Here is a 25,463-nt window from a genome sequence, read left to right as displayed (position 1 = left end):
TTTACACATCCGACTTTAACGAAAAGTCGTCAAACACCTGTGGGGTGTTACGGCTAACTATACCCCTTTTGTATGTTCCTTGAGGGTGTAGTTTCCAAAATAGTATGCCATGTGTTCTTTTTTTTTTTTCTGTTCTGGCACCACAGGGGCTTCCTAAATGTGACATGCCCCCCAAAAACCATTTCAGCAAAATTCACTCTCCAAAATCCCATTGTCTCGCCTTCCCTTCTGAGCCCTCTAGTGCACCCACGGAGCACTTAACACCCACATATGATATATTTCCGCTCTCGAGAGAAATGGGATTACAAATTTTCGGGGGATTTCTCTCCTTTTACCCCTTGTAAAAATAAAAAAAATGGCTCTACAAGAACATGCGAGTGTAAAAAAAAATTAAGATTTAGAATTTTCTCCTTCTCTTTGCTGCTATTCCTGGGAAACACCTTAAGGGTTAACACACTTTCTAAATGTCATTTTGAATACTTTGAGGGGTGCAGTTTTTTTAATGGGGTAATTTATGGGGTAATTCTAACATGAAAGCCCTTCAAATCCACTTCAAAACTGAACTGGTCCCTAAAAAAATTCCGATTTTGAAATTTTCGTAAAAAATTGGAAAATTGCTGCTGAATTCTGAAGCCCTCTGTGTTCCAAAAGTAAAAGCATTTGAAATGTAAAAATTGAGCTCTCCTGGGTGCTGGTCTCCGATATAAGCAGTAGGACACGTTTCCAGGTCCAAAGTATACTTTATTGCACTAAAAACATGTTTCTGGTCCGAAAGGGACCCTTCCTCAGGTAAAGTAGACATATTTTATATGTGACTCAATATATAATTTATTTGGAATATCCATTTTTCACCAAGAAAGGATGCAAGTAACAACAAAAATGTACCACTATGTTAAAGTAGAATATGTCACGAAAAAACAACAATCTCTGAATCAGAATAAACGGTAAAAGCGTCCCAGAGTTATTAATGTATAAAGTGACAGTGGTCAGAATTGCAAAAAAAGGCTCAGTCCTTAAGGTGAAAAAAGGGCTCAGTCCTTAATTCCTTAACGACGAAGGACGTATATTTACGTCCTGCGCCGGCTCCCGCGATATGCATATCGCGGCGGTCCTGGTGGCCATCAACGGCCGGTACCCGCGGCTAATACAGGACCTCACCGATCGCTGTGATGCCCTGTATTAACCCTTCATATGCGGCCATCAAAGCTGACCGCCGCGTCTGAAGCGAAAGTGAAACTATCCCCCCGGCTGCTCAGTCGAGCTGCTCGGGACCGCTTATAGGACATCGGGAGGGCGTCCCGAACAGCTTACAGGACACCGGGAGGGCCCCTACCTGCCTCCTCGGTGTCCAATCGGCGAATGACTGCTCCGTGCCTGAGATCCAGACAGGAGCAGTCAAGCGATAACACTGATCACAGGTATGTTAATACTCACCAGTGATCTGTGTAAAAGATCAGTGTGTGCAGTGTTATAGGCCCCTATGGGAGCTATAACATTGCAAAAAAAAAAAGTACAAAAAAAGTGTTGCTAGCCCCTTCCCTAATAAAAGTTTGAATCGCCCCCCTTTTCCCATTAAAAAAATAAGTGTAAATAAAAATAAACATATGTGGTATCGCTGCGTGCGTAAATGTCCAAACTATAGAAATATATCGTTAATTAAACCGCACGGGCAATGGCATACACGTAAAAAAAATTCCAAAAAAACGTATTTTTGGTCACTTTTTATACCATAAAAAAATGAATAAAAAGTGAACAAAAGTCCGATCACAACAAAAATGGTACCGATAAAAACTTCAGATCATGGCGCAAAAAATGTGCCCTCATACCGCCCTGTACGTGGAAAAATAAAAAAGTTAAAGGGGTCAGAACAGGACATTTTTAAACGTATAAATTTTCCTGCATGTAGTTATGATTTTTTCCAGAAGTACGACAAATATATATATATATATATATAAGTAGGGTATTATTTTAACTGTATGGACCAACAGAATAATAAGGTGTCATTTTTACCGAAATATTCACTGCGTATAGAAACGGAAGCCCCCAAAAGTTACAAAATTGCGTTTTTTCTTAGATTTTCTCGCACAATGATATTTTTTACCGTTTTGCTGTGGATTTTTACGTAAAATGACTAATGTCACAGCAAAGTAGAATTGGTGATGCAAATTATAAGCCATAATATGGATTTTTAGGTGAAAAATTGAAACGGTTATGATTTTTAAAAGGTAAGGAGGAAAAAACGAAAATGCAAAAACTGAAAAACCCTGAGTCCTTAAGGGGTTAAATGGGCACTCTCATTAAATCTTATTGGGGAAGATTTATTAAAACCTGTCCAGAGGAAAAGTTGCCCATAGCAACCAATCAGCTCGCTTCTTTCATTTTTAACAATGCCTCTAAAGAATGAAAGAAGCAATCTGATTGGTTGCTTTGGACAACTGGGCAACTTTTCCTTTGCATAGGTTTTGATAAATCTCCCCCATTGTTGCTATTGCACTCCTTATGGTAAATAAAAAATCTTTTTAATGTACTTACTTTAAAAAAAAAAAAAAATGAAGTTTTCTATGTTTTATTTGTGTTTAAAAAAGCTGACACTAGGTGTCTCCCTACTTGTCCAGAGCACATTTCACCCCATCTCTTGCACAGACTTTGGACTCCTGCTGGCCTGGCAGAAGTCCAAAGTCAGGAAATGCAGTCTGTAGTGCTGAGGGGGGTGTGTGCAGCTTTAGCCAATCATAGCTCATCTCACACTGAACTGCTCTGGTCTGTGTGTAGCAGAGTGAGGGAGGAAGTTCTCCCCTGTATGGCTTCAGATGATGTCGCGCTTGCTGGGTAACGCCCCTTCCCAGTCTGTGAATCTGACTCTGAATGAGCAGAAAATACAGAGAAATATCAAGGTAGAAAACTAAAAAATAATAAGAATAATGGCGGGGGTGGATTATCATGATGGAGGCAGTTAACTGGGAGGATTATAAAATGTAACCAGATCGTGACAGGTACTCCTTAAATCCGTATATTTTTTTTAAATATATATATATTTTATTTTATTTTTTTCCTTGTAAGGGCTATACCCCCCTCCCTGTTTCTTACTGTGGCCAGATAGGAGGAGCAGCACATTTCCTGGTTGTCCATCCTCCGTGCCCCCAGAAGTCCATTTACTTCCACTTCATGCATCTTTTCTCTGCAACCATTGCGAGTCTGGCCTTTAATACAGAGCCTGACAACCGGGGACTCATGATAGCTCCAGGAAGCAGAAGATCGTGTGTGCTGGGCCCCCTCTTCACTTAATAGGGTGCTGAGGACCACAGTTGCATATATACACAGTGAGAATTGTTAAGTGTATGTGAACTTTAGAAATTGACTGACCAGCTAATTGACCAATCAATTATGAAAATAGTTGACATGTATTTTCATAATCGATTATTTGTTGATTAATGAAATTGTACAAGCCCACTCCGCCACTTTACAGCCTCCTGATTAGAGTGGATCCCTAACTTGAAATGGTGTAGTGTTGGGTTACAACCACTATCGCCACAATGCTATTTTTCCTTTTGTTGGAAGGATTTTTCACCACAATACCAGTGCTCATAAGAAGACCCAGTGACCCAGTGGTCTGGCAGCCCCACTACTGCTAGACCTAGCCCCTGCTCTGGGCCACGTCACACCACAGCAACAATGGCAGACCCACAGCAGTATGAACGGATCACCACGCTCACTTTACTATGTGCTCCTAGCCTAGGAGAAACCAGGAAAACACTCTTAGGGTACATTCAGAAGTACATAATCCACTGCGGAATTCCCTGCTTACAGATTTGCTGCAGGTCCATTGAAGTTAATGGGTAGCCTAGCAACATAATCTGTTTAGGGATTATGCACGTGTGAAAGTACCCTAAGAGTGCATTTACACATACCGGACCATACTACAGGTTTGAAGTTGCGAATTCGCAGTTGTAAAATCAGCAGTTGCAGATGTTACAAGTTAATCGAAAATTGCCTTGTTAAAGGGGTACTCCAGTGGAAAACTTTTTTTATTTTTAAATCAACTGGTGCCAGAAAGTTAAACAGATTTGTAAATTACTTCTATTAAAAAATCTTAATCCTTCCAGTACTTATTAGCTGCTGAATACTACAGAGGAAATTATTTTCTTTTTGGAACACAGTGCTCTCTGCTGACATCACGACCACAGTGCTCTCTGCTGACATCTCTGTCCATTTTAGGAACTGTCCAGAGCAGCATATGTTTTCTCTGGGAATTTTCTCCTACTCAGGACAGTTCTTAAAATGGACATAGATGTCAGCAGAGAGCACTGTGGTCATGATGTCAGCAGAGAACTCTGTGTTCCAAAAGGAAAAGCATTTCCCCTGTAGTATTCAGCAGCTAATAAGTACTGGAAAGAATATGATTTTTTAATAGAAGTAATTTACAAATCTGTTTAACTTTCTGGCACCAGTTGATTAAAAAAATAAAATAAAAAAAGTTTTCCACCGGAGCACAATTAGTTTACAACTTCAAATCTGCAGTTGTTCCTTTGTGTGTGTGTGAATACACCCTTAGGGTAGGGTCACACATGCCGTATTTTGCTGCGTATTTGCTGTTGTCTATAATTCTACCCATTGAAGTTAATGGCTAACAAAATCAACTCCGTATTTTCCTACCCATTGACTTCAATGGGTAGTAAAGTACAAAGCAGCAAATATGCAGCAAAATATGGCACATATGACTCTACCCTTTATACAGTCTCCTGGTGCCATAATTAAAAATGCCTGGGCCAAATGGGCGCAGACTGCATAAGGGCTTATTCCTAGCTTCTCCCAGGTAAACCTTGTGCTCTGTTCACACCTGTGTGATGCTGTGCAGCAGCCATTGTTGCTGTGGCAATGTGTCTGTGGGATGGTGTGGCCCAAAGTTGGGAGATAAATCTGGCAGTAGTGGGGCTGCTGGATGACTGGGTTATCCCTCCTTTGGGAACTGGTGTTGCGGCGGCAGTCATCATTTTAACTTAGGGACCCACTTGAACCAGGTGACTTTGAAATGGCAAGTGGGCTTGTACAGATCAAAATTTATATAACAAACTACTTAATGTTTGGTAATTGTGCTGAGAAGCAATAGATCAATTTACAAGATGTGAATGTATGGCCATGTCTGTTTCTAAATTTTAATTATACTCTGTGTTCAATAATCCTAAAGGAATTACCGTATTTTTCGCCATATAAGATGCTCCAGCATATAAGACGCACCCAATTTTAAAGGATGAAAATCTAGAAAAAAAAGATTCTGAACCAAATACAATGTAAAGTATAGGACAGTGATCTTCAACCTGCGGACCTCCAGATGTTGCAAAACTACAACTCCCAGCATGCCCGGACAGCCGTTGGCTGTCCGGGCATGCCAGGCGTTGTAGTTTTGTAACATCTGGAGGTCCGCAGGTTGAAGACCACTGGTAAAGGAGGTAATACTCACGTGTCCCCGCCGCTCCGGACCCGTCACCGCTGTCTTGGATGTCGCCCTCCATCGCTGTCGCCGTGTCCCCATTGCTCCGGAACGTCTCTGCTGCCTGGTATCCTCGCTCTCCATTGCCGCCATCATGTCGCTACGCGCATGTCGCCACGCACGCCGCTCCTATTGGATGACGGGACGGCGTGCTTGATGACGAGGAAGGAGAGCGCCGGCCATGCAGGGGATCCCGGCACGGAGCAGACACCGAGGAGGCAGGTAAGGTCCCTCCTGGTGTCCTGTAAGCTGTTCGGGACGCCGCTATTTCACCGCGGCAGTCCCGAACAGCCAGACTGAGCAGCCGGGTTAGTTTCACTTCATACGCGGCAGTCAGGTTTGATCGCCGCGTCTGAAGGTTTAATACAGGGCATCACCGCAATCAGTGATGTCCTGTATTAGCCGCTTGTCCCGGCCGTTGATGGCCGCAGGGACCGCCGCAATAGGACAGGGTTTTAATGTGTATTCGCCGTATAAGACCCCCCAGTTTTGGGGAAGAAAGTGCGTCTTATACGGCGAAAAATACGGTAATCAATATAAGTAAATAATTGAAAACCGCATAAAATCCGCAGCATGTAGGATACATGTCAACATACCCTAAAAAGTGAAGAATAAAGGGAAGAATAAAATCCACAGCACGTACGCTACATGTGAACATACCCTAAAAAGGGAAGATAAAACTGCATGTCCTTCATAAACTTTGTCTTCAAATTGAGCTCCTGAGTAACATATTACACTGTACCACCTTCCTATCCCATAGAGTGCAAGGCACAACCACCTTTTGTCAATCTGAAGGTCTGGGACACTGTCCTTTTAGTGTTAGCCAATGCCTTTTCATTGCCAGCTAGTATGCCCCTCTGTGTTCCCCTATTTTAGTCAGTGGCCACATTACTAACTAGAATGCCCTCTCGTTAACCACAATGCCCACCAGGTGCCAACTTTGGTACAACAAATACATTTTTCCTCCAAGTCCCTTGGCAGCTGCAGTTCTTCCTACACGCTGTTCTAGAATAACCTTAAACAAAGAGTGGCTATTTTACATGAAAACTGCCATTTATCAACTTACCTATGTATCTATCCTTTTGCCTTTGTACAGGAGATGTCTCACAAGATATGAAAGCACTTAAAGATACCCTCCCAGGAAACTCCTTCAGTGCCACCTTGGTGCAGTGGGAGGAAGATGAAATCCCAAGGTTTGTAAACACGACTCTGACGCTTGCTTTGTGCTCTCATTTACCTTGTAATTGTGGCTGTTAGGCAGGCTGGCGTAGAGGATAATTATGGCCCTGCCAGCTGTCGGGTTCATCTTTTTTAGGCTTTGTTTAGCCTTGATAATAAACCACTTCTTTGTTCCATTTTGGTCAGCTTCTTATAGGTCGCTTGATTTAAAATAAACATTTTCATATGCCATGTTCAGGTGTACTAGGAGGTAGGGCTGGGCGGTATGACCAAATATGTGTATCACGGTATTTTTTTTAACTTACGGCGGTTCCACGGTATATAACTGTATTTTCTCACCCCACCCCCCCCAAATCATGTGACCCGCCAGCGCTGTTCTGTCCCCCTAATCATGTGACCCGCCAGCACTGTTCTGCTCCCCCCAATTAATGATCAGACCAGCGGGGTACTACTCACAGATGTCAAGCACTGCCCTCCTCCTCTTTGTTGGGGGCAGACACCGGCGCTGGAACTCACTGTACGCCAGTGGTCTCCAACCTGCGGACCTCCAGTTGTTGCAAAACTACAACTCCCAGCATGCCTGGACAGCCAACGGCTGTCCAGGCATGCTGGGAGTTGTAGTTTTCCAACAGCTGGAGGTCCGCAGGTTTGAGACCACTGCTGTCCGCTGTATCCCTATGCCCGGGCTGCAAAAGATACAGAAAATAAACTTCTAACTCACCCACCTCGGCCACACGCTGGGGACGGGGGAGGACAGCCGTCAGCCCATCACCGACCGGAGCGATGTCCTGCCCTGGCCAGTGATAGGCTGAGCCCACTGTCATGTAAGAAGCCGACTTCTTACATGACAGTGAGCTCAGCCGATCACTGGCAGGGGCAGGACATCGCTCCGGCCGGTGATGAGCTGACGGCTGTCCGGCGTTCCAGGGCCGACGTAGGTAAGTTAAGTTTATTTTCTTTATCTTTTGCAGCCCGGGCATAGGGATACAGCATACAGCAGTGGTCTCCAACCTGCGGACCTCCAGCTGTTGCAAAACTACAACTCCCAGCATGCCTGGACAGTGTTGGCTGTCCGGGCATGCTGGGAGTTGTAGTTTCGCAACATCTGAAGGTCTGCAGGTTGGAGACCACTGGCGGACAGTATAGAGTTCCAGCGCCGGTGTCTGCCCGCAACAAAGAGGAGGAGGGCAGTGCTTGACATCTGTGAGTAGTACCCCGCTGGGCTGATAATTAATTAGGGGGGGAGCAGAACAGCGCAGGTGGGTAACATAGGATTAGTTCCCAGATGTGGGGACAGCGCTGTGCTGATAATACATTCCCAAGGGGGAGGGGCCCAACCGGTATTGCGGTATGGACTAAAATTTATATCGTGCAGCCCAAAAATTTCGGTATTCGGTATGAACCGGTATACCGCCCAGCTCTACTAGGAGGGGTCCTCTATTCAAGAGCCACCAGTTTTGGCCTGAGTAAAGAGTACCTCATGTTCTGGAGGACCTGTCCTCCATCACACAGACAACATAGTCATTTGAATGGGTACCGTGTAATACCTAATTTTCCCTGTGGTGGCACTGCAGGAAAACGGAGCTCTGACTGACTGCTTGTCACTGGGGGTTGCCGCCGGAGGACACTCTGTAATTTGTGAACCTTTCTAACTAGTAGGAATTGTCCAAAGCAAAGTTTGTGCTAGAAAAGTGAATAATCTGTGTGTATTTTTAGCATTATTTGAACAGTTATGTAACATATGCACATTTTTAGCTTCTTTTTTGGTGCCGTATAAAACCCGGTGCTCCCAGCCTTTGATATATAAATTTTCATGTTTGGCAAGGATTCAATGTGCTGACAAGATTACAAGTAAGGTCCTGTTAGTGTATGTAATCCAAGGTCCATCATTAGTGAGATCTTTCTTCACCCAAAGGTCACATATTAAGTTTCCCTGATGGACAGATGTACCCGTGTAGTTAGTTCATTCCAAATCCACTCACTCAGACGAAAATAAAATAGGAATGCCGCATGACCCTGGCATCGCTGGTCAATCTTTACTGCTGAGAATGCAGATTTATGCATAAACCTTACCTTGCCTACCTTTGATAAAAAAGAATGCAATAAAACTCCAATGTGGCAATAACATTGGGGGAGATTTATCAAAACCTGTGCAGAGGAAGAGTGGTGCAGTTGCCCATAGCAACCAATCAGATTGCTTCTTTCATTTTCCACAGGCCTCTAAAGAGGCCTGTGGAAAATGAAAGAAGCAATCTGATTGGTTGCTATGGGCAACTACACCACTCTTCCTCTGCACAGGTTTTGATAAATCTCCCCCATTGACTTTATGTAAATTCAGATGAAATTGTCATGAGGGAAACAATTATCTAGACTCCCAAGGTTAAAGGTTATCCCATATCCACAGAATACTCGATCACTGCGCCATTTACAGTCTATGGGGTTTCCAAACCTTGCCAAATTCGGCACTTTGCAATGTTTGTAAGTCCCATAGAGTGTAAACAGCAGTGGTCCAGCATGTACACTGTTTCTCCATTCACTCACAAGACATTTGATCTCTGCTCTCATGATAGGTGCAGTCCCATCAGTTTGATCAGCTAGTTATTGCTTATCCTTTATAATCTTGGGATAACTTCTTTAAATAAAATTCCTTTTTCTTAGAGCAACATTTCCATAGTGAAAGGGACTTGACCATTTTTACTATATCCCCCACTCTTATTAGCGTCTCTCCATTCTGGCTGTTAGATGAGGGCTGTCATCTGCTTGTATTATTCTGTTTTACCGTCTACTAAGTGGACCTGTCATGTCTCTTACAGCTCTTTAATGTTGGAGGGAGTAGAACCCCAAAGTACCTGTGAGTTGGAAGTGGATGCTGTAGCTGCCGATGTCTTAAACCGCCAAGAAATTGAGGGTATGTTGTTTTTCTACTATTTTGGTCAATTATTAAATTCTATCTGGTTTTCAGCTTTAGGAAAGGTTCACTCACACATTGTAAAATGAAAACGAAGAACGTTTATTATATATATATAATATATAATTAATTTTCAGAGACCTCTTTAAAAATGAGAGAAGCAATCTGATTGGTTGCTATGGGCAATTGGTCAACTTTTCGTGTGCAGAGGTTTAGATAAATCTCCCCACATGTGCACTGATGGTATTCTGCAGAAGATGGTGCATGCTGCCATGTACAGACAGTCCGTAATGCAAGTTATGGGACCGCTCCAGCACTGTTTATAATCATTTTGCATATCAATAGACATAACAATAGACCTTCATTTCTACCTTTCAACTTTCTATTTATGAAGGGTTCATTTAGACTATGACAACTACGCCAGGAGATATTTCGGGCAAAGGTACCATCTGGAGCGGTCGCAGCAAAATAAACCAGCGATAGAACCACTCGGAAATGTGTCGTCTCAATAGACGTCAATTAATTTCAGAGCGGATTCCGCAGAAAGAATGAGCGTGTTCATTCTTTCTGCGCAGTCTGTGGTGCAGAAGAATCCTATTGAGAACAATTGGAGGCTTCCGGAGTGGAATTGCCTTCCTCGCTCCAGTGTTGCTGCTGAGATCACGAAAATCTTTTCCTGCTGTCCGACTCTTCCAGGTTTGGTAATGTGACATGGCCAGTCAGCCAAACAGTGGCCAAGGCGAGACAACGCTGCAGTCACTAATAGAATGTGTGAAGTCTCCTTCTCTGGATTTTAAAGTGAGAATACCACGCTGCTTACAGACGAAACCTCACCAAAGAAGTGAAGCTAAAGCTCCCATTGAAATCAGTAGTTGGGGGTTTTCAACCAAAAACGGTGTGTGGATTTGAAGGGGAAAGAAATGTGGGTTTTGCCTTAAAAACAAGCTGATTTTGTCTGTGTGAACAATGCAGTAAGAGGAGTTTGTTGTGTTGTGTTGTTTTGTTTATATTCCTTAAGCCACTCGGCAGTCTAACTGGTTGTGCTGACATCTGGTGGCCAAAATAGAAACTGCATTGTGGAGGTTGCCTGGATATACAATATACAAAACCTGTGCAAAAGAAAAGTTGCTCATAGCAACCAATCAGCTTGCTTCTTTCATTTTGCAGAGGCCTTGTTAAAATTGAAAGAAGTGATCTGATTGGTTGCTATGGGCAACTGGGCAACTTTTCCTCTGGACAGGTTTTGATAAATCTCTCCCTATATTACCAAAATGTAAACCTAAGTAAATTCCTTAGCAGTAATATGGGAAAATGTAGTTAAAGGAGATCTGCAGCATTAGACAACGTATACCCTATTCACAGGATAGGGGATAAGTGTCTGATCCGCAGGGGCTCCGAAAGCTGGGACCCCCCGTTATCTCCTGTATGGGGCCGCGGCTCTCCCCATGCAGGATGACTCTGTGGCCAACACTCCCCCTCCATGTATCTCTATGGGAGAGGCAAAGATACAGCGTCTGTGCATCCCCGCCTCTCCCTTACCCGTACGGGAGATACCCTAACCACAACCCACCCTAGTGATAGGAGATAGGTTGTCTAAAGCTGCAGTACTCCTTTAATGCTTTCATGATATAATGATTGTTTTCTACAATATTTGGTAGAAAAGCTTAGCTTTACGTTTTCTAACCTAGTAGGAGGAAACAGATTCAGGTACTCTTATATCCTCACGTGTGGAAAACTGACAGGCTGTTCACTAGCAGTAATCTCAATACACTGGGTTATAGTGCAGGGGAACAGGAGCACAATGAGCGATAACTTGCAGAAATTGGTTCAGCCATTCTGAGCATACAGCTTAATCTCTTCAGTGCGCAATGGATTCGGGGAGCCGGCTTTTTGCACTTAACTGCCTGTATTCTCTATGTCCGGGCAAGTTCTGCATAGTCATTATCTTGATCCTCACGTTCTTGTGACGTAAGAGCCTGTGGCCACGTAAGTGCTCTGCTATTGTGGTAGAGTGCATGTTCCGCTCCCTCGTTACGCCAGGACATCGTGCCCAAGGAACTGACTCCACTGAAGCCTTGCTACACCCGACTTCCAGATGTAGTGAGGGAGTGACGCCTGCACTCTGGTACAGTAGCAGAGTACTCACCTGCCTGCAGACTCTCACATCACTAGGATGTGAGAGTCAAGTAATGTACTATGCATAAGATGGGCGGGGTTGAGTTATAGTGCGGGTGAACAGCCTGTAGGATTCCCTTTAATCCTCCGTACCAGTGGTTGTCTTGTGTAACTAATGACATTCTACTTGCTTACTACCAAGGGGGAATGTTCCTGGTGACCTCTGCTCCCATTCTTACCTCATAGAAACCTGATGGGTGACGCACTCTATCAATCTTGCCTAGCACTAGTTTCTTGCTTAGATATGTTGACTGATTGGCCATGCATCTTTGGGTAGGCTAACATCACTAAATGACAGATCTGCTGTGGTCTGGGGAACCCTGGTTGTAAACTGTAATACTAAAGCTTTTGATGCAAATATTAAGAGTAATAAGGCAGCGGACAGGAGATGTTCACACACAGGAGATGTTTGCCCTCCATGGCATCTAGCTGTATGAAAATGCAGCAAAATATATGGACTATACTACAGATTTTGCCATAATTTCCCCCCAACAGTAGAGTACATGAAGTCTACAGTAATGGGGAATCAAGGACAATGGCGCAGGCTGTAGATTTTTGTGAAACCCTATTATTTGTAATGTATTGTATGTAAGGTGAACTTGTATTAAATGGATCGGAGCTGCAGTAAATCAGCAACACCTCACGTTGTACCCATTGATTGTCTGCTTCCTGCTAAATTTACGGTGTATGTGCGCACCACGGCTCTGGCAAACAGCTTATTAGAGGGGCTGCCCACTGATCAAATACTGCTGTCCGGAGGATATGGCATTTGTGAAAAAGGGAACCGCACACGCTGTTCACTAGTCACAGAATACCTATTTAGAGTACGTTCACACTTACATAACCGCTGCGGAAATTCAGATTTGCTGCAGACCTATTTCCAATACCGTTAAGGTATGTTCAAATGCACGTAATTCCGCAAACTGAATTTCCCCAGGAGATTTGCTACAGACTCATTGGGTAGCAACATAATCTGCTTGCAGATTTTATGCTGCAGAAAACCTGCAAGCAGATTATGTTGCTTCACATTGACTTTCTGCGGAAAACCATCAGCAGATTATATGCTCATGAACATACCCTTACAGTTAAACATGTTCTAAAGATTAAGGGTGAATTTATCATTTGCTTTTGTCTGCATTAGTATTTTTCTATGTGTTTTTTTTATTTTTTAACTTATTTTCCTCATGTGCCATTCTGCACAAAATAAGTGACTTTATAATCCCTGTATCTAGTGAATAGTGATATATATATATATATATATATATATATATATATATATATATATATATTTATATTTATGTATATAGCGATTTTTTTTTATTTATTTTTTTTACAAAACTGACTAGGTAGACATTTTCCACTGGAGAGGTCAGAAATTTATGAAGTGAGAATTTCACAAATATGAAACGCAGAGCACAGAGAAGTTCACAGATCTACACCACTGCAAGCAGAGCTCTAGAAAAAAGGCTTTCTTGCACATTAAATATCACAACACTCATTTTTCAGTAAAATAAAATAACACTTGTTCCTTTATGCCTACAGCCCAGATAGGAAAGAATCCTGGTCTGCAGGCAATATGGGAAGATGAGAAACAACGTCGTAGAGAGAAGCAGCAATCCTCCCAAATCTCTCCACCAGATTCACAAGGTAAACAGATATGTGGTCATATGGAGGAAAAATTTCTACCTACAAGATTCTAAACCCGGTCCCCGCTAGTGGCAGATATAAAGTGTTCTTTTTTTTTTCTTCTCCACATGACATGACTTAATTATAAGCTAAATACCGTATTTTTCGCCCTATAGGACGCACCGGCATATAAAATGCACCCAATTTTAAAGGTGCAAAACTTAGAAAAAAAGATTCTGAACCCAACAGTGATCTTCAACCTGCGGACCTCCAGATGTTGAAAAAACTACAACTCCCAGCATGCCCGGACAGCCAACGGCTGTCCGGGCATGCTGGGAGTTGTAGTTTTGCAACATATGGAGGTCTGCAGGTTGAAGATCACTGGATAGGAGGTAATACTCACGTGTCCCCACCGCTCCGGACCCGTCACCGCTGCCCTGGATGTCACTCCATCGCTGTCGCCGCGTCCCCAGGGTGTCCACGTCGCTTCGGACGTTTTCTTCCCCGGGATCCACGCTCTCCGTGGCCGTCATCACGTCGCTACGCACGCCGCTCCTATTGGATGATGGGACGGCGTGCTCAACGACGTGATGGCGACAAAGGAGAGCGCCGGCCATGCAGGGGATCCCAGCACGGAGCAGACACCGAGGAGACAGGTAAGGTCCCTCCCGGTGTCCTGTAAGCTGTTCGGGACGCCGAGATTTCACTGCGGCGGTCCCGAACAGCCCGAGCAGCCGGGTTAGTGTCACTTTCCCTTCAGACGCGGCTTCGATCGCCGCGTCTGAAGGGTTAATACAGGGCATCACCGTGATCGGTGATGTCCTGTATTAGCAGCGGGTCCTGGCCGTTGAAGGCCGCAGGGACCGCCGCGATAGGTGTGTATTCGCCGTATAAGACGCACCAACTTTTCCCCCCAGTTTTGGGAAGAAAAAGTGCGTCTTATACGGCGAAAAATACGGTATGTAGATTCAAACAGTATTGCAGCGTACACCGATCAGCCCATAAAATTAAAACCACTGACAAGTGAGATGGATAACATTCACATTTCAAGGTGTGGGATGTTTCAGGTAGCACGGGACCTGTCTGTTCTTGAAGTTGATTTTTGTTTGAAGCATGGACTGCTGCACTTTTGGCTAAAATAGCGCATCTGTCTCTAGGTAACTCCATTCAGGCCAATGGGGTTTACTGCTCCCGTTTAAATTATACATCAACATCCTGTTTAACTGGACTAACTGGAACACTAATACAGTGTTAACCTAGTTTAAATCGGATCAGAAAATCTTTATCTCCATAATGACAGGTCTTGTGGGTGTTTCCGGTATCCAGTGCTTAGTACCTACTGAAAGTGTCCAAGGAAGTGTCCAACCAGCAGTCCACACTACCTCTATCAGCAGCTTAAAGTGTTACTCTCGTTAGTGTAAAAAAAATATATATTATTTTTTTATTATTTAATACTGCCTTAAAAAAAAGCATTTTCCTAATGTATTTTATTAAAAGATCTATTTGCTAAAAATGAAATAAAAATAAAATCTCACTAGGGATGTCTGTCTCCTTAATTCTGTTGTCAGACCCTGGTCTCCTAGTCTGATCCATCCTTATAACAGGAAATCTGGTCACATTTGCTGATGGGGGCAGCGTTATCCCCCAGGCCTGCTCACTTCCTGACTTACTGAACTCAACAGTAGCAGCTGAACCATGTGAGAGGGGGATATAAACAATGATTTAACCCCAGAGGAGTTAACAAGTTGCCCCTATATCAATATGTGTTCAACATAAATTAAAACTAACTTTTATGGTCTATTCACACGTACAGTATTCCTTGCAGATTTGACGCACAGATTTGATGCGCAGGATTTTTTGCTGCAGATTTCAATGTAAACTGAACACAGCTTGAAATCCTACACATCAAATCTGCGCAGAATACTGTACGTGTGAATAGACTCTTAATCAGAATTAAAGTAAGAGGTGAGAACCGAACAACACACACTTAAAATCACTGACCCAATGACATCAAATGAATGTGATGTGTGATCTGCTATATAGACAGAACCTTACCGACCAACTTGGTGGTCAATGCTTTGCGTGTCTAATTAGACATCAATAAGTGCTGTCTCCATGTGGTTATATGGAGTATGTTAGATCTAAACTACTATATTGATGTATATGAAGAACTTAGGCACTATATCTGGCCCTTATTATTCATAATAATCGTTGTTTATAAGTTCTACCTCTGTATGTGTTCAGTGGCCTTGTGTTGTATGATGTGAGAGGGGGAGACACTGGCCAGACTTCTACACACCATGTACAGAGGACAGTGATTTCCAGGCACACTGACCACCAATACAAGGTTCTGCATGAATGACTTTTTCTATGCACACTTATAGGTGTCTCTAGAGGCACAATATAAATGGATTGGACATTTATATGGTGTATAGCCCTTGGTTTAGTCACATGTGCTCAGTAGCGGTAAATATAGTGTGAATCATGTGACCTTCGTCCTTCACACATATCACATGACCTGTAATCTTAAATTAGCAACAGGATTGTATTATGTAGAAAGTCGTATTTTTTTGTTTGTTTTGTTTTTGGGGTTTTTTGTGGCAAATTTGGACACAGGCAAAATAAACAACCTGTGTGGGTTGTATGTAAGTATAATAAACCTATGTATAATAAAGCAGCTTATATAGTGCACAGATCTCTCCATATCTGCTGAGATTTTTGGCTTTTAGCTGTGATGACCACCACACTCTGAAAGCAGCCTGCTTTGTCCCGGCTCACCCTCCCCTCCTGTCTGCTGAGGACCAGACCATTGATGTGAAGAAGTGAAGCTCATATTACTGGTCATTGGATTTTAAGGCAGCCTTTTTCAGTCACATTAGTTTCTATCAGAATAGGCTCATTGCTGTCTTATCTGAGAAATGCTTCCTGCTGCCTTAAAATCTAGAGAGAGGAAGCCGACTGACATGATGTCACAGCATATAGACAGCCTAGTTAATAATGGAAGACCTGTGCAGTGTGACTAATAATAGTATATTGTAAATTGCTTTATTATACTCTTTGACACTATAGACAGGTTATTTTTATTGCTGGACTACCCCTTTAAGGAAATGAGCCTTAAAGGGGTATTCTGGTAGATTTTTTAAATCAACTGGTGCCAGAAAATTAAACAGGTTTGTAAATTAATTCTATTTTAAATTCTTAATCCTTCCAGTACTTATCAGCTTCTTTATACTACAGAGGAAATTCTTTTCTTTTGGATTTTATTTTTTTACATAGCTCTCTGCTGACACCTCTGTCCATGTCAGGAACTGTACAGAGCATGAGCAAATCCTCATAGCAAACCTATCCTGCTCTGGACAGTTCCTGACATGGACAGAGGTGTCAGACAGAAAGGAAATTCAAAAAGAAAAAACATCCTGTGGAGCATACAGCAGCTGATATGTACTGGAAGGGTTAAGATTTTTAAATAGAAGTAATTTACCAAACTGTATAACTTTCTGGCACCAGTTGATTTAAAAAATGTTTTTCCACCGGAGTACCCCTTTAATAAAAGTAAGAACTTGGAGATCTGCTTCAATAGTAGGTTACCAAATCCTTGATGTATACAGTGCATTCGGAAGGTATTCAGACACTTTAACTTTTTGTTTTACATTTTGTTATGTTGTGGACTTGTGATAAAATTAAAATAATCAAATTCCTGTTACACCACCATCATTTTGCATTTAGTACAGAGTAAGGCTCACCAAACAATGTACACTACAATGTTTCAGCAATACCATACAATCTTTGTTTGGACAGATTTTTTGCAACTGAAGATATAGTGGTGCCCCTCATGGCTTGGCATTTGCTCTGATATACATTGTCAGCTGTGAGACCCTATATAGACAGGGGTGTGTCTTTACAAATCATGTACAATCACCTGAATTTACCACAAGTGACTCCGATCAAGGTGTAGAAACATCTCAGAGATGATCAAGAAAAATGTGAGGTCCCAAGTTTCAAGTCTAAAAAGTCTTTTTTAAAGGGGTACTTCAACCCTAAGACATCTTATCCCCTATCCAAAGGATAGGGGATAAGATGTCTGATCGCAGGGGTCCAGCCGCTGGGGACCCCCGCAATCTCTCATGCAGCACCCACCTGTGTGAGCTGCACACCAGCGATGGAGGCTCAGAGTCTGAAGCCTCACAACTACGGGGCCAAAGTATTGTAACGTCATAACTCTGCCCCGTGTGACGTCACGCCCCGCCCCCTCAATGCAAGTCTATGGGAGGAGGCATGATTGCCGTCACGTCCCCTCCCATAGACTTGTATTGAGGTGGCGGGGAGTCATGATACTCCAGCCCAGTAGTCGTGAGGCTTCAGACTCTGAGCCTCCAGCGCTGGCGTGCAGCTCACACAGGTGGGTGCTGCATGAGAGATTGTGGGGGACCCCCGTGATCAGACATATAATTGGATCTAATGATCAGACATCTAATCCTTTGGATAGGGGATAAGATGTCTTAGGGCAGGAGTACCCCTTTAAAATGCTCATTATGTGGTATTGAGTGCAGAATAATGGGGAGAAATTGATTTTCTTAAAATTTTCTTTAGCACAAGGCCGGAACATAGCAAAACAGTAAAAATCTAAAGGGTATGAGAACTTTCTGAATGCATTGTATTTGAGGACCTTTTTGTGTTGAATAATTCTGCAATGCTTTTTTATCTAAAGATCGTGGATTTATTGCTGTGACAGAAAGTGAAAAAATCTTTCAGAAAAGGCTCAAAGAAATTCTAAAACAGAATGACTTCTCAGTGTAAGTATGAGGCATCCTTCAAGCAAGGCAAGTAGATGGTTGCACCCTGTGAAGAGCTTTGTTGGCTTCAGTCGCCATTTTACTGCGTTTAGTATTAGAATACACAATAAAATACCAATAAAATAAGTTAGTCTGTCGCAGCTAGCTACTTTCTAGACTGTGTACCTAATAAACCTGGGAAGTCATGCTGTGGGGAGTGCTGATAGTTTTTCTACTTTGGAGACATGTTTGCAGTTGTGACCGTACATATCTTCCACTCGTGCCCAGGACTGTGTTACGGATTGGCAGTCCCTGTGATTACATATGGAATTGCGTATGGGACTTGTAGTGCAGATAGTGCTGCTTTGACACAATAAAATGCCAGCAGCACTTGCAAGGATGTATTGCACAGAATCCTGATATATTTTACAGAACAATTCAGAGTGAAAATGTAATTTAAAAAGCATTCTGTATACTTCTCTGGATGTGTGATTGCTTATATAAAAATAAGTACAAATTTATGGTATTTCGGGAATGGATCAGTTACTGACTGGCATCTATAGTGTTCCCCACTCTTGGTCCTCTGGATCAAGTTTCTAAATGCATCCCATACATAGCATGCTTTGTAAGTCATAGGCAATAACAGTTCTAGCAGTAGAAGTCCTTAATATTCTACATATAGGTTAAATGGATCTCATACTGTGGCATCTGTTTACCATGGGGTCCCACTATAAATAATGTATATGTTTAGCAGGATTTTTTCTTTTTTTGGATACCATTGTTTGTTGTATACTGGGCAAAAGGAGACAAAAAGGACTATATTTTGGCTACTGTGAGGGAAATGTAACCCCATGGATGTGTTTAGCGTGTAATTCTGGAATTTTACCACCATTCTTGCTAAACGTTCATCATCATGATGTGAACACAGCCTTCCTTATTTGTCATTTCTTTCTAATTCCTAAAAAACAGGTCATTGTCTCACTCGATGGACTGCAGCGGCATGTCAGAAGATATCTCAGCGGAACTTACATTGCATTCACAGTTGGACTTATCGGAGTCCATTCCTTGCACTCCAGCTAACTTAGTGGAGGTTCACAGAGATCTGCAGGAAAGTAAGACCCTTTATGTTTATAATCCTCTAAGGGAGCCTGTCAGATAAGCTGCCATCACTAAGGGCAGCATTATAAAGGGACAGGCATACTATTTTAAACTGTGTGTCCCTTACACCTGGATTTGTAGGTTTAAAGAACATACATCTGAAAGCAAGAAGAGAGAATTCTGTCTACCTGCTAATGATTGACTGGTTTCTCCATATACTGTAGTAGGGACAAATCTGACAATCATTTGCTGGTGACGTGGGGGGGCACCGGGGACTCTTTTCTGGCAGCAAACTGCCTGCTTATGCTGTAGGTTCTCTGAATCTACACTACAGCCCGGTGTTGGAGACAGACTGCTTAAAATAGAATGTCTGTCCCTATGTTATGCTGATACAGTGGCAGCAGAATATCCGAGCTGACAGGTTCCCTTTAAATTGGTTTCTTAGAAAGGAGTTTTGGCAGTATGTTATAAACCTGATTGCCAAGTGTCTTCAGAAACTGAATTGATAAAGGAAAACTGTGGAACAGTGTACCGTATATACTCGAGTATAAGCCGACCCGAATATAAGCAGAGGCCCCTAATTTCACCCCAAAAACCCAGGAAAAGTTATTGACTCGACTAAATGCCTAGGGTGGGAAGTACATCATCCCCCCCATGTCATCATCCAGACCCCATCATCATCATCGCCTGTCAATCCCTTCAGCCATCGGCTGTCCGGGCATGCTGGGAGTTGTAGTTTTGAAACCTCTGGAGGTCCGCAGGTTGAAGACCACTGCGGCCTTCGTCATCATCCAGACCCCCCTCTTAAGTTTTCTACTTACCTCCCCTCGGCGGGACGTTAGGATGAGCTGGTTCGGGCCATCTATGCTGCAGGGACCGTCTGGTGGGGAGGGTTAGGGTGCATGCACACTACGTTTCTTAAGATACGGGACCGTATACGGCTGGGGAGAGGGGGGCGGAGAGTCGGGGGCGGGGCAATCGCACGCTGCCGTATGCGGTCCCGTATCTAATGTATTTCAATGAGCGACCGGAGTGAAACACTGCCTCCGATTGGCTCCGTTTTGCCCCATATACGGTTTCCCGGCCAGACCTAAAAACGCTGTTGACTATGTTTGTAGGTCCGGTCGGGAAACCGTATACGGGCCAAAATGGAGCCAATCGGAGGCAGCGTTTCACTCCGGTCGATAATTGAAATACATTAGATACGGGACTGCATACGGCAGCGTGCGGTTGCCCTGCCCCCAACTCTCCGCCCACGACTCTCTGCTCCCCAGCCGTATACGGTCCCGTATCTTAAGAAACGTAGTGTGCATGCACGCCCGGAGCGTGGAGAAGAGGGCCCCCCCGGTGAAAATGGACAGCCCGGAACGACTAACCCTCCCCACCGGACGGTTCCTGCAGCATAGATGGCCCGGACCAGCTCACCCTACCTTCCCACCGAGGGGAGGTGAGTAGAAAACTAAAGGGGGGGTCTGGATGATGACGAAGGCCGCAGTGGTCTTCAACCTGCGGACCTCCAGAGGTTTCAAAACTACAACTCCCAGCATTCCCGGACAGCCGATGGCTGTCTGGGCATGCTGGGAGTTGTAGCTTTGCAACATCTGGAGGTCCGCAGGTTGAACCACTGAGAAGGTATTGACAGGCGGAGAGTTCACTTGAGTATAAGCCGAGGGGAGCGTTTTCAGCACGAAAAATCGTGCTGAAAAACTCGGCTTATACTAGAGTATATACGGTACATATTTAGAAGGCTCACATTGGGAGCTTAAAGGGGTTATCCAGGAAAAACTTTTTTTTATATATCAACTGGTTCCAGAAAGTTAAACAGATTTGTAAATTACTTCTATTAAAAAAAATCTTAATCCTTTCAGTACTTATGAGCTTCTGAAGTTAAGGTTTTTCTTTTCTGTCTAAGTGCTCTCTGATGACACGTGTCTTGGGAAACGCCCAATTTAGAAGAGGTTTGCTATGGGGATTTGTTTCTAAACTGGGCGTTTCCCGAGACAAGTGTCATCAAAGAGCACTTAGACAGAAAAGAACAACCTTAACTTCAGAAGCTCATAAGTACTAAAAGGATTAAGATTTTTTAATAGAAGTAATTAACAAATCTGTTTAACTTTCTGGAGCCAGTTGATATATAAAAAAAAGTTTTTTTCCTGGAATACCCCTTTAACACAAGTAAAGTTGATAATGTGTTCTCCTTTATTAGAAATTGAGCCATGCGAAGATAAAGAATATACAGATGCTGTGATTGACGAAGAAGCCATTTTAAACATCATGGAATCTAGTCAATGCTTCCAACCTATGCCTCAGAGATTGAGTCAGTCTCCTGTCTTCTGTAAGTAACTCGTGTCCATTTTGTCCAGTCTTAAAGATCATTTTTTTTCCTGATAAGAGGCACATACTGATACATGTTCTTTTTTTTCTAATCTATTTCTATTTCCTAAGTGCAATTTTAATTATAAAATTTTGTTGTGCATTATTATGGTGGCTGCCATCTTGTCTGAGCTGTTATCAATAGAATTTATTGATATGCTTTACAGTGGAACTTTCCCTTTTAAATGTGTGTTAATTTTGAGCAGTACAATTGTCAGTTATGTTCTAAAAATTATATTTTTCAATAATGTATTTTTGTTCACATTTATCAAGATGAAAACCACTCTAAAAACAACACCTCAAGATCTGTATGGAATTTATTGTGTTTTTTTTATGTGCAGATTTTGTGTGGGTTTTCATGTATCTTTTAAAGGAGATATCTGGCAAAAATTAGCTCATCTCCTATCCACAGGATAGGGGATAAAAAAACTGGACCCAACGCTCAGTGTCTGCACGCGCTCCGTACATTTATACAGGAGCGCCGAACAGACCGAAGAGTACAGCACTCTGGAATCATCGGTGCTCTCATAGAAATGAGTAGACGACATGCGCTCCTTTCTGCGAGAGCCGGGGTACATTCCCGAAGATCGCGGGGGGTCCCAGTGCTCGGACTTCCCGCGATCAGCTCTTTATCCCTTATCCTGTGAATAGGGGTAATTTTAGTTTCGCCGGAGTTCTCCTTTAAGATGTTTCTTTCAGGCTCCCATTGATTTTAAGTTTGAACTTTACAGATATACCTTTAAACTTTGAAGAGTAACTTGTCCACTAAAGCCAATGGGAGATTTTGGCATGGTTTTGTCTGTGTGAACATACCTTTAAATGATGTTATAGTATGAAATTAAGGAGTGCAGCTCTGTCCCTGTAGCTGCTAAACTGGTTGGAAAATGGATTGCTCATCATTTAAAGGGAACTTATCAGCTTTATTTAATGCTAAGAAGCTCAAAAACTGTTGGATGGTTGTGTAGGTTATAAAGGCAAACTGTACTTTCCTAGAGCTGATAGTGGTTGCCATTACAGTTAATTCAGAGCCAGAGATCTCACAGTAATCCATACATGCAAACATAAATGTTGGCTACTATACTTTGTGTTGTCAAGTCAGGTATTTTGCCTATATCGAATTCAGAATTATCTTAACCCCTTAAGGACTCAGCCCATTTTGGCCTTAAGGACTCAGACAATTTAATTTTTACGTTTTCATTTTTTCCTCCTCGCCTTCTAAAAATCATAACTTTTTTATATTTTCATCCACAGACTAGTATGAGGGCTTATTTTTTGCGTGACCAGTTGTCCTTTGTAATGACATCACTCATTATATCATAAAATGTATGGCGCAACCAAAAAACACTATTTTTGTGGGGAAATTAAAACGAAAAACGCAATTTTGCTAATTTTGGAAGGTTTTGTTTTCACGCCGTACAATTTCTGGTAAAAATGACATGTGTTCTTTATTCTGAGGGTCAATACGATTAAAATGATACCCATTATTATATACTTTTATATTATTGTTGCGCTTAAAAAAAATCACAAACTTTTTAACCAAATTAGTACGTTTATAATCCCTTTATTTTGATGACCTATAACTTTTTTATTTTTCAGTATAAGCGGCGGTATGGGGGCTCATTTTATGCGCCATGATCTGTACTTTTTTTTGATACCACATTTGTATATAAAAAACTTTTAATACATTTTTTATAATTTTTTTTTTAATAAAATGTATTAAAAAAGTAGGAATTTTGGACTTTTTAAAAAAATTTTCGTTCACGCCGTTCACCGTACGGGATCATTAACATTTTATTTTAATAGTTCGGACATTTACGCACGCGGCGATACCAAATATGTCTATAAAAAATGTTTTTTACGCTTTTTGGGGGGTAAAATAGGAAAAAACGGACGTTTTACTTTTTTATTGGGGGAGGGGATTTTTCACTTTTTTTTTACTTTTACTTTTACATTTTTTTACATTTTTTTTTACACTTGAATAGTCCCCATAGGGGACTATTCATAGCAATACCATGATTGCTAATACTGATCTGTTCTATGTATAGGACATAGAACAGATCAGTATTATCGGTCATCTCCTGCTCTGGTCTGCTCGATCACAGACCAGAGCAGGAGACGCCAGGAGCCGCACGGAGGAAGGTGAGGGGACCTCCGTGCGGCGTTATGAATGATCGGATCCCCGCAGCAGCGCTGCGGGCGATCCGATCGTTCATTTTAATCGCGAACTCCCGCAGATGCCGGGATCTGTATTGATCCCGGCACCTGAGGGGTTAATGGCGGACGCCCGCGAGATCGCGGGCGTCGGCCATTGCCGGCGGGTCCCTGGCTGCGATTAGCAGCCGGGATCAGCCGCGCATGACACGGGCATCGCTCCGATGCCCGCGGTTATGCTTAGGACGTAAATGTACGTCCTGGTGCGTTAAGTACCACCTCACCAGGACGTACATTTACGTCCTGCGTCCTTAAGGGGTTAAGAAAAAAAGGTTTGCTAAAAAAGACATTCAAATTAAAGGGGTATTTCAGGAATAAAATTGTTTGCTTTTTTGTAATACTAGGGCATCTGTAAAAAAGAGCAAAAGGTCATACTTACCTGCCCCCTTCCCCCGCAAGTCCCACTGCAGCTCCTTCCATTGCCCAGCTGCTAGTCCCATTTTTTCTAAGCCCGAGATGACACATCAGAGCAGGCCCCGTCTGCTCAGTTTATCATTGAGATCTCAGAATACTGCTTCGGGGGTCACATGGGCTGTATTTTGCTTCATATTTTCTGCTGCACGTGTGACCCTACCCTTAGGGTCTATTTACGCATACCATATCATGTGCATATTTGATGCACAATATTTGAAGCTGCAGATCAACACAGACTTTAACCCCTTAACGACAATGGATGTAAATGTAAATCATGGTGACGTGGTACTTAGCGCACCATGACGTACATTTACGCGCCGATATCAGCAGCCAGGGACCCACCGGTAATGGTGGACATCCGCCATTAACCCATCCGATGCCGTGATCAATACAGATCACGGCATCTGCGGTAGTTTGAATGGACGAACGGATCGCCCGCAGCGCTGCCGCAGGGATCCGATCATCCAGCATGGCGGCCGGAGGTCCCCTCACCTTGCTCCGGCCGTCTCCCGGGGTCTTCTGCTCTGGTCTGAGATCGAGCAGACCAGAGCAGAAGATCACCAATAATACTGAGCAGTGCTATGTCCTATACATAGCACTGCACAGTATTAGCAATCAACTGATTGCAATGAATAGTCCCCTATGGGGACATAAAAAGTGTAAAAAAAAAAATAAAAAAATAATTTTAAATAAAAAAGTAAAAAAATTTGAAAAATCCCCTCCCCCAATAAAAAGTAAAACGTCCGTTTTCCCCATTTTCCCCCCAAAAAAGCGTTAAAAAAATGAATATACACATTTGGTATCGCCGCGTGCGTAAAAGTATGAACTATTAAAATATATTGTTAATTATCCCGTACGGTGAACGGCGTAAATGTAAAAAAATTTAAAAAGTCAAAAATTGCTTTTTTTTTGTCACATTTTATATTAAAAAATTTTTTATCAAAAATGAATAAAAAGTAAAACCTAAGCAAAAGTGGTACTGATAAAAACTACAGATCATGGCGCAAAAAGTGAGCCCTCATATCGCCTCATATACGGAAAAATGAGAAAGTTATAGGTGGTGAAAATAGGGCAATTTCAAACATACTAATTTGGTAAAATGGTTTGAGATTTTTTTAAGCGGTACAATTATAGAAAAGCATATAACATGGGTATCATTTTAATCGTATTGATCCACATAATAAAGAAAACATGTCATTTTTACCGGAAAGTGTACAGC

At 42.6% G+C, this 25,463-nt stretch overlaps 1 protein-coding gene across 1 annotated transcript in view; it reads left to right on the top strand.

The window, feature by feature from the left end:
- REV3L (REV3 like, DNA directed polymerase zeta catalytic subunit) overlaps positions 1-25,463 on the top strand; it is a 224,886-nt gene that overhangs the window by 105,815 nt on the left and 93,608 nt on the right. The window contains exons 5-10 of the mRNA XM_056566337.1: positions 6,585-6,681; positions 9,481-9,575; positions 13,293-13,397; positions 18,085-18,169; positions 19,118-19,260; positions 21,453-21,581. Of these exons, the coding sequence (XP_056422312.1) occupies positions 6,585-6,681; positions 9,481-9,575; positions 13,293-13,397; positions 18,085-18,169; positions 19,118-19,260; positions 21,453-21,581 (654 nt within the window). The remainder of the gene's footprint in view (positions 1-6,584; positions 6,682-9,480; positions 9,576-13,292; positions 13,398-18,084; positions 18,170-19,117; positions 19,261-21,452; positions 21,582-25,463) is intronic.

Source organism: Hyla sarda, chromosome 3, assembly GCF_029499605.1.
Source record: "Hyla sarda isolate aHylSar1 chromosome 3, aHylSar1.hap1, whole genome shotgun sequence".
NCBI classification, from domain to species: domain Eukaryota; kingdom Metazoa; phylum Chordata; class Amphibia; order Anura; family Hylidae; genus Hyla; species Hyla sarda.
Note: the sequence above shows the minus strand (reverse complement) of the source record. Positions and strands in the feature narration are given on the sequence as shown.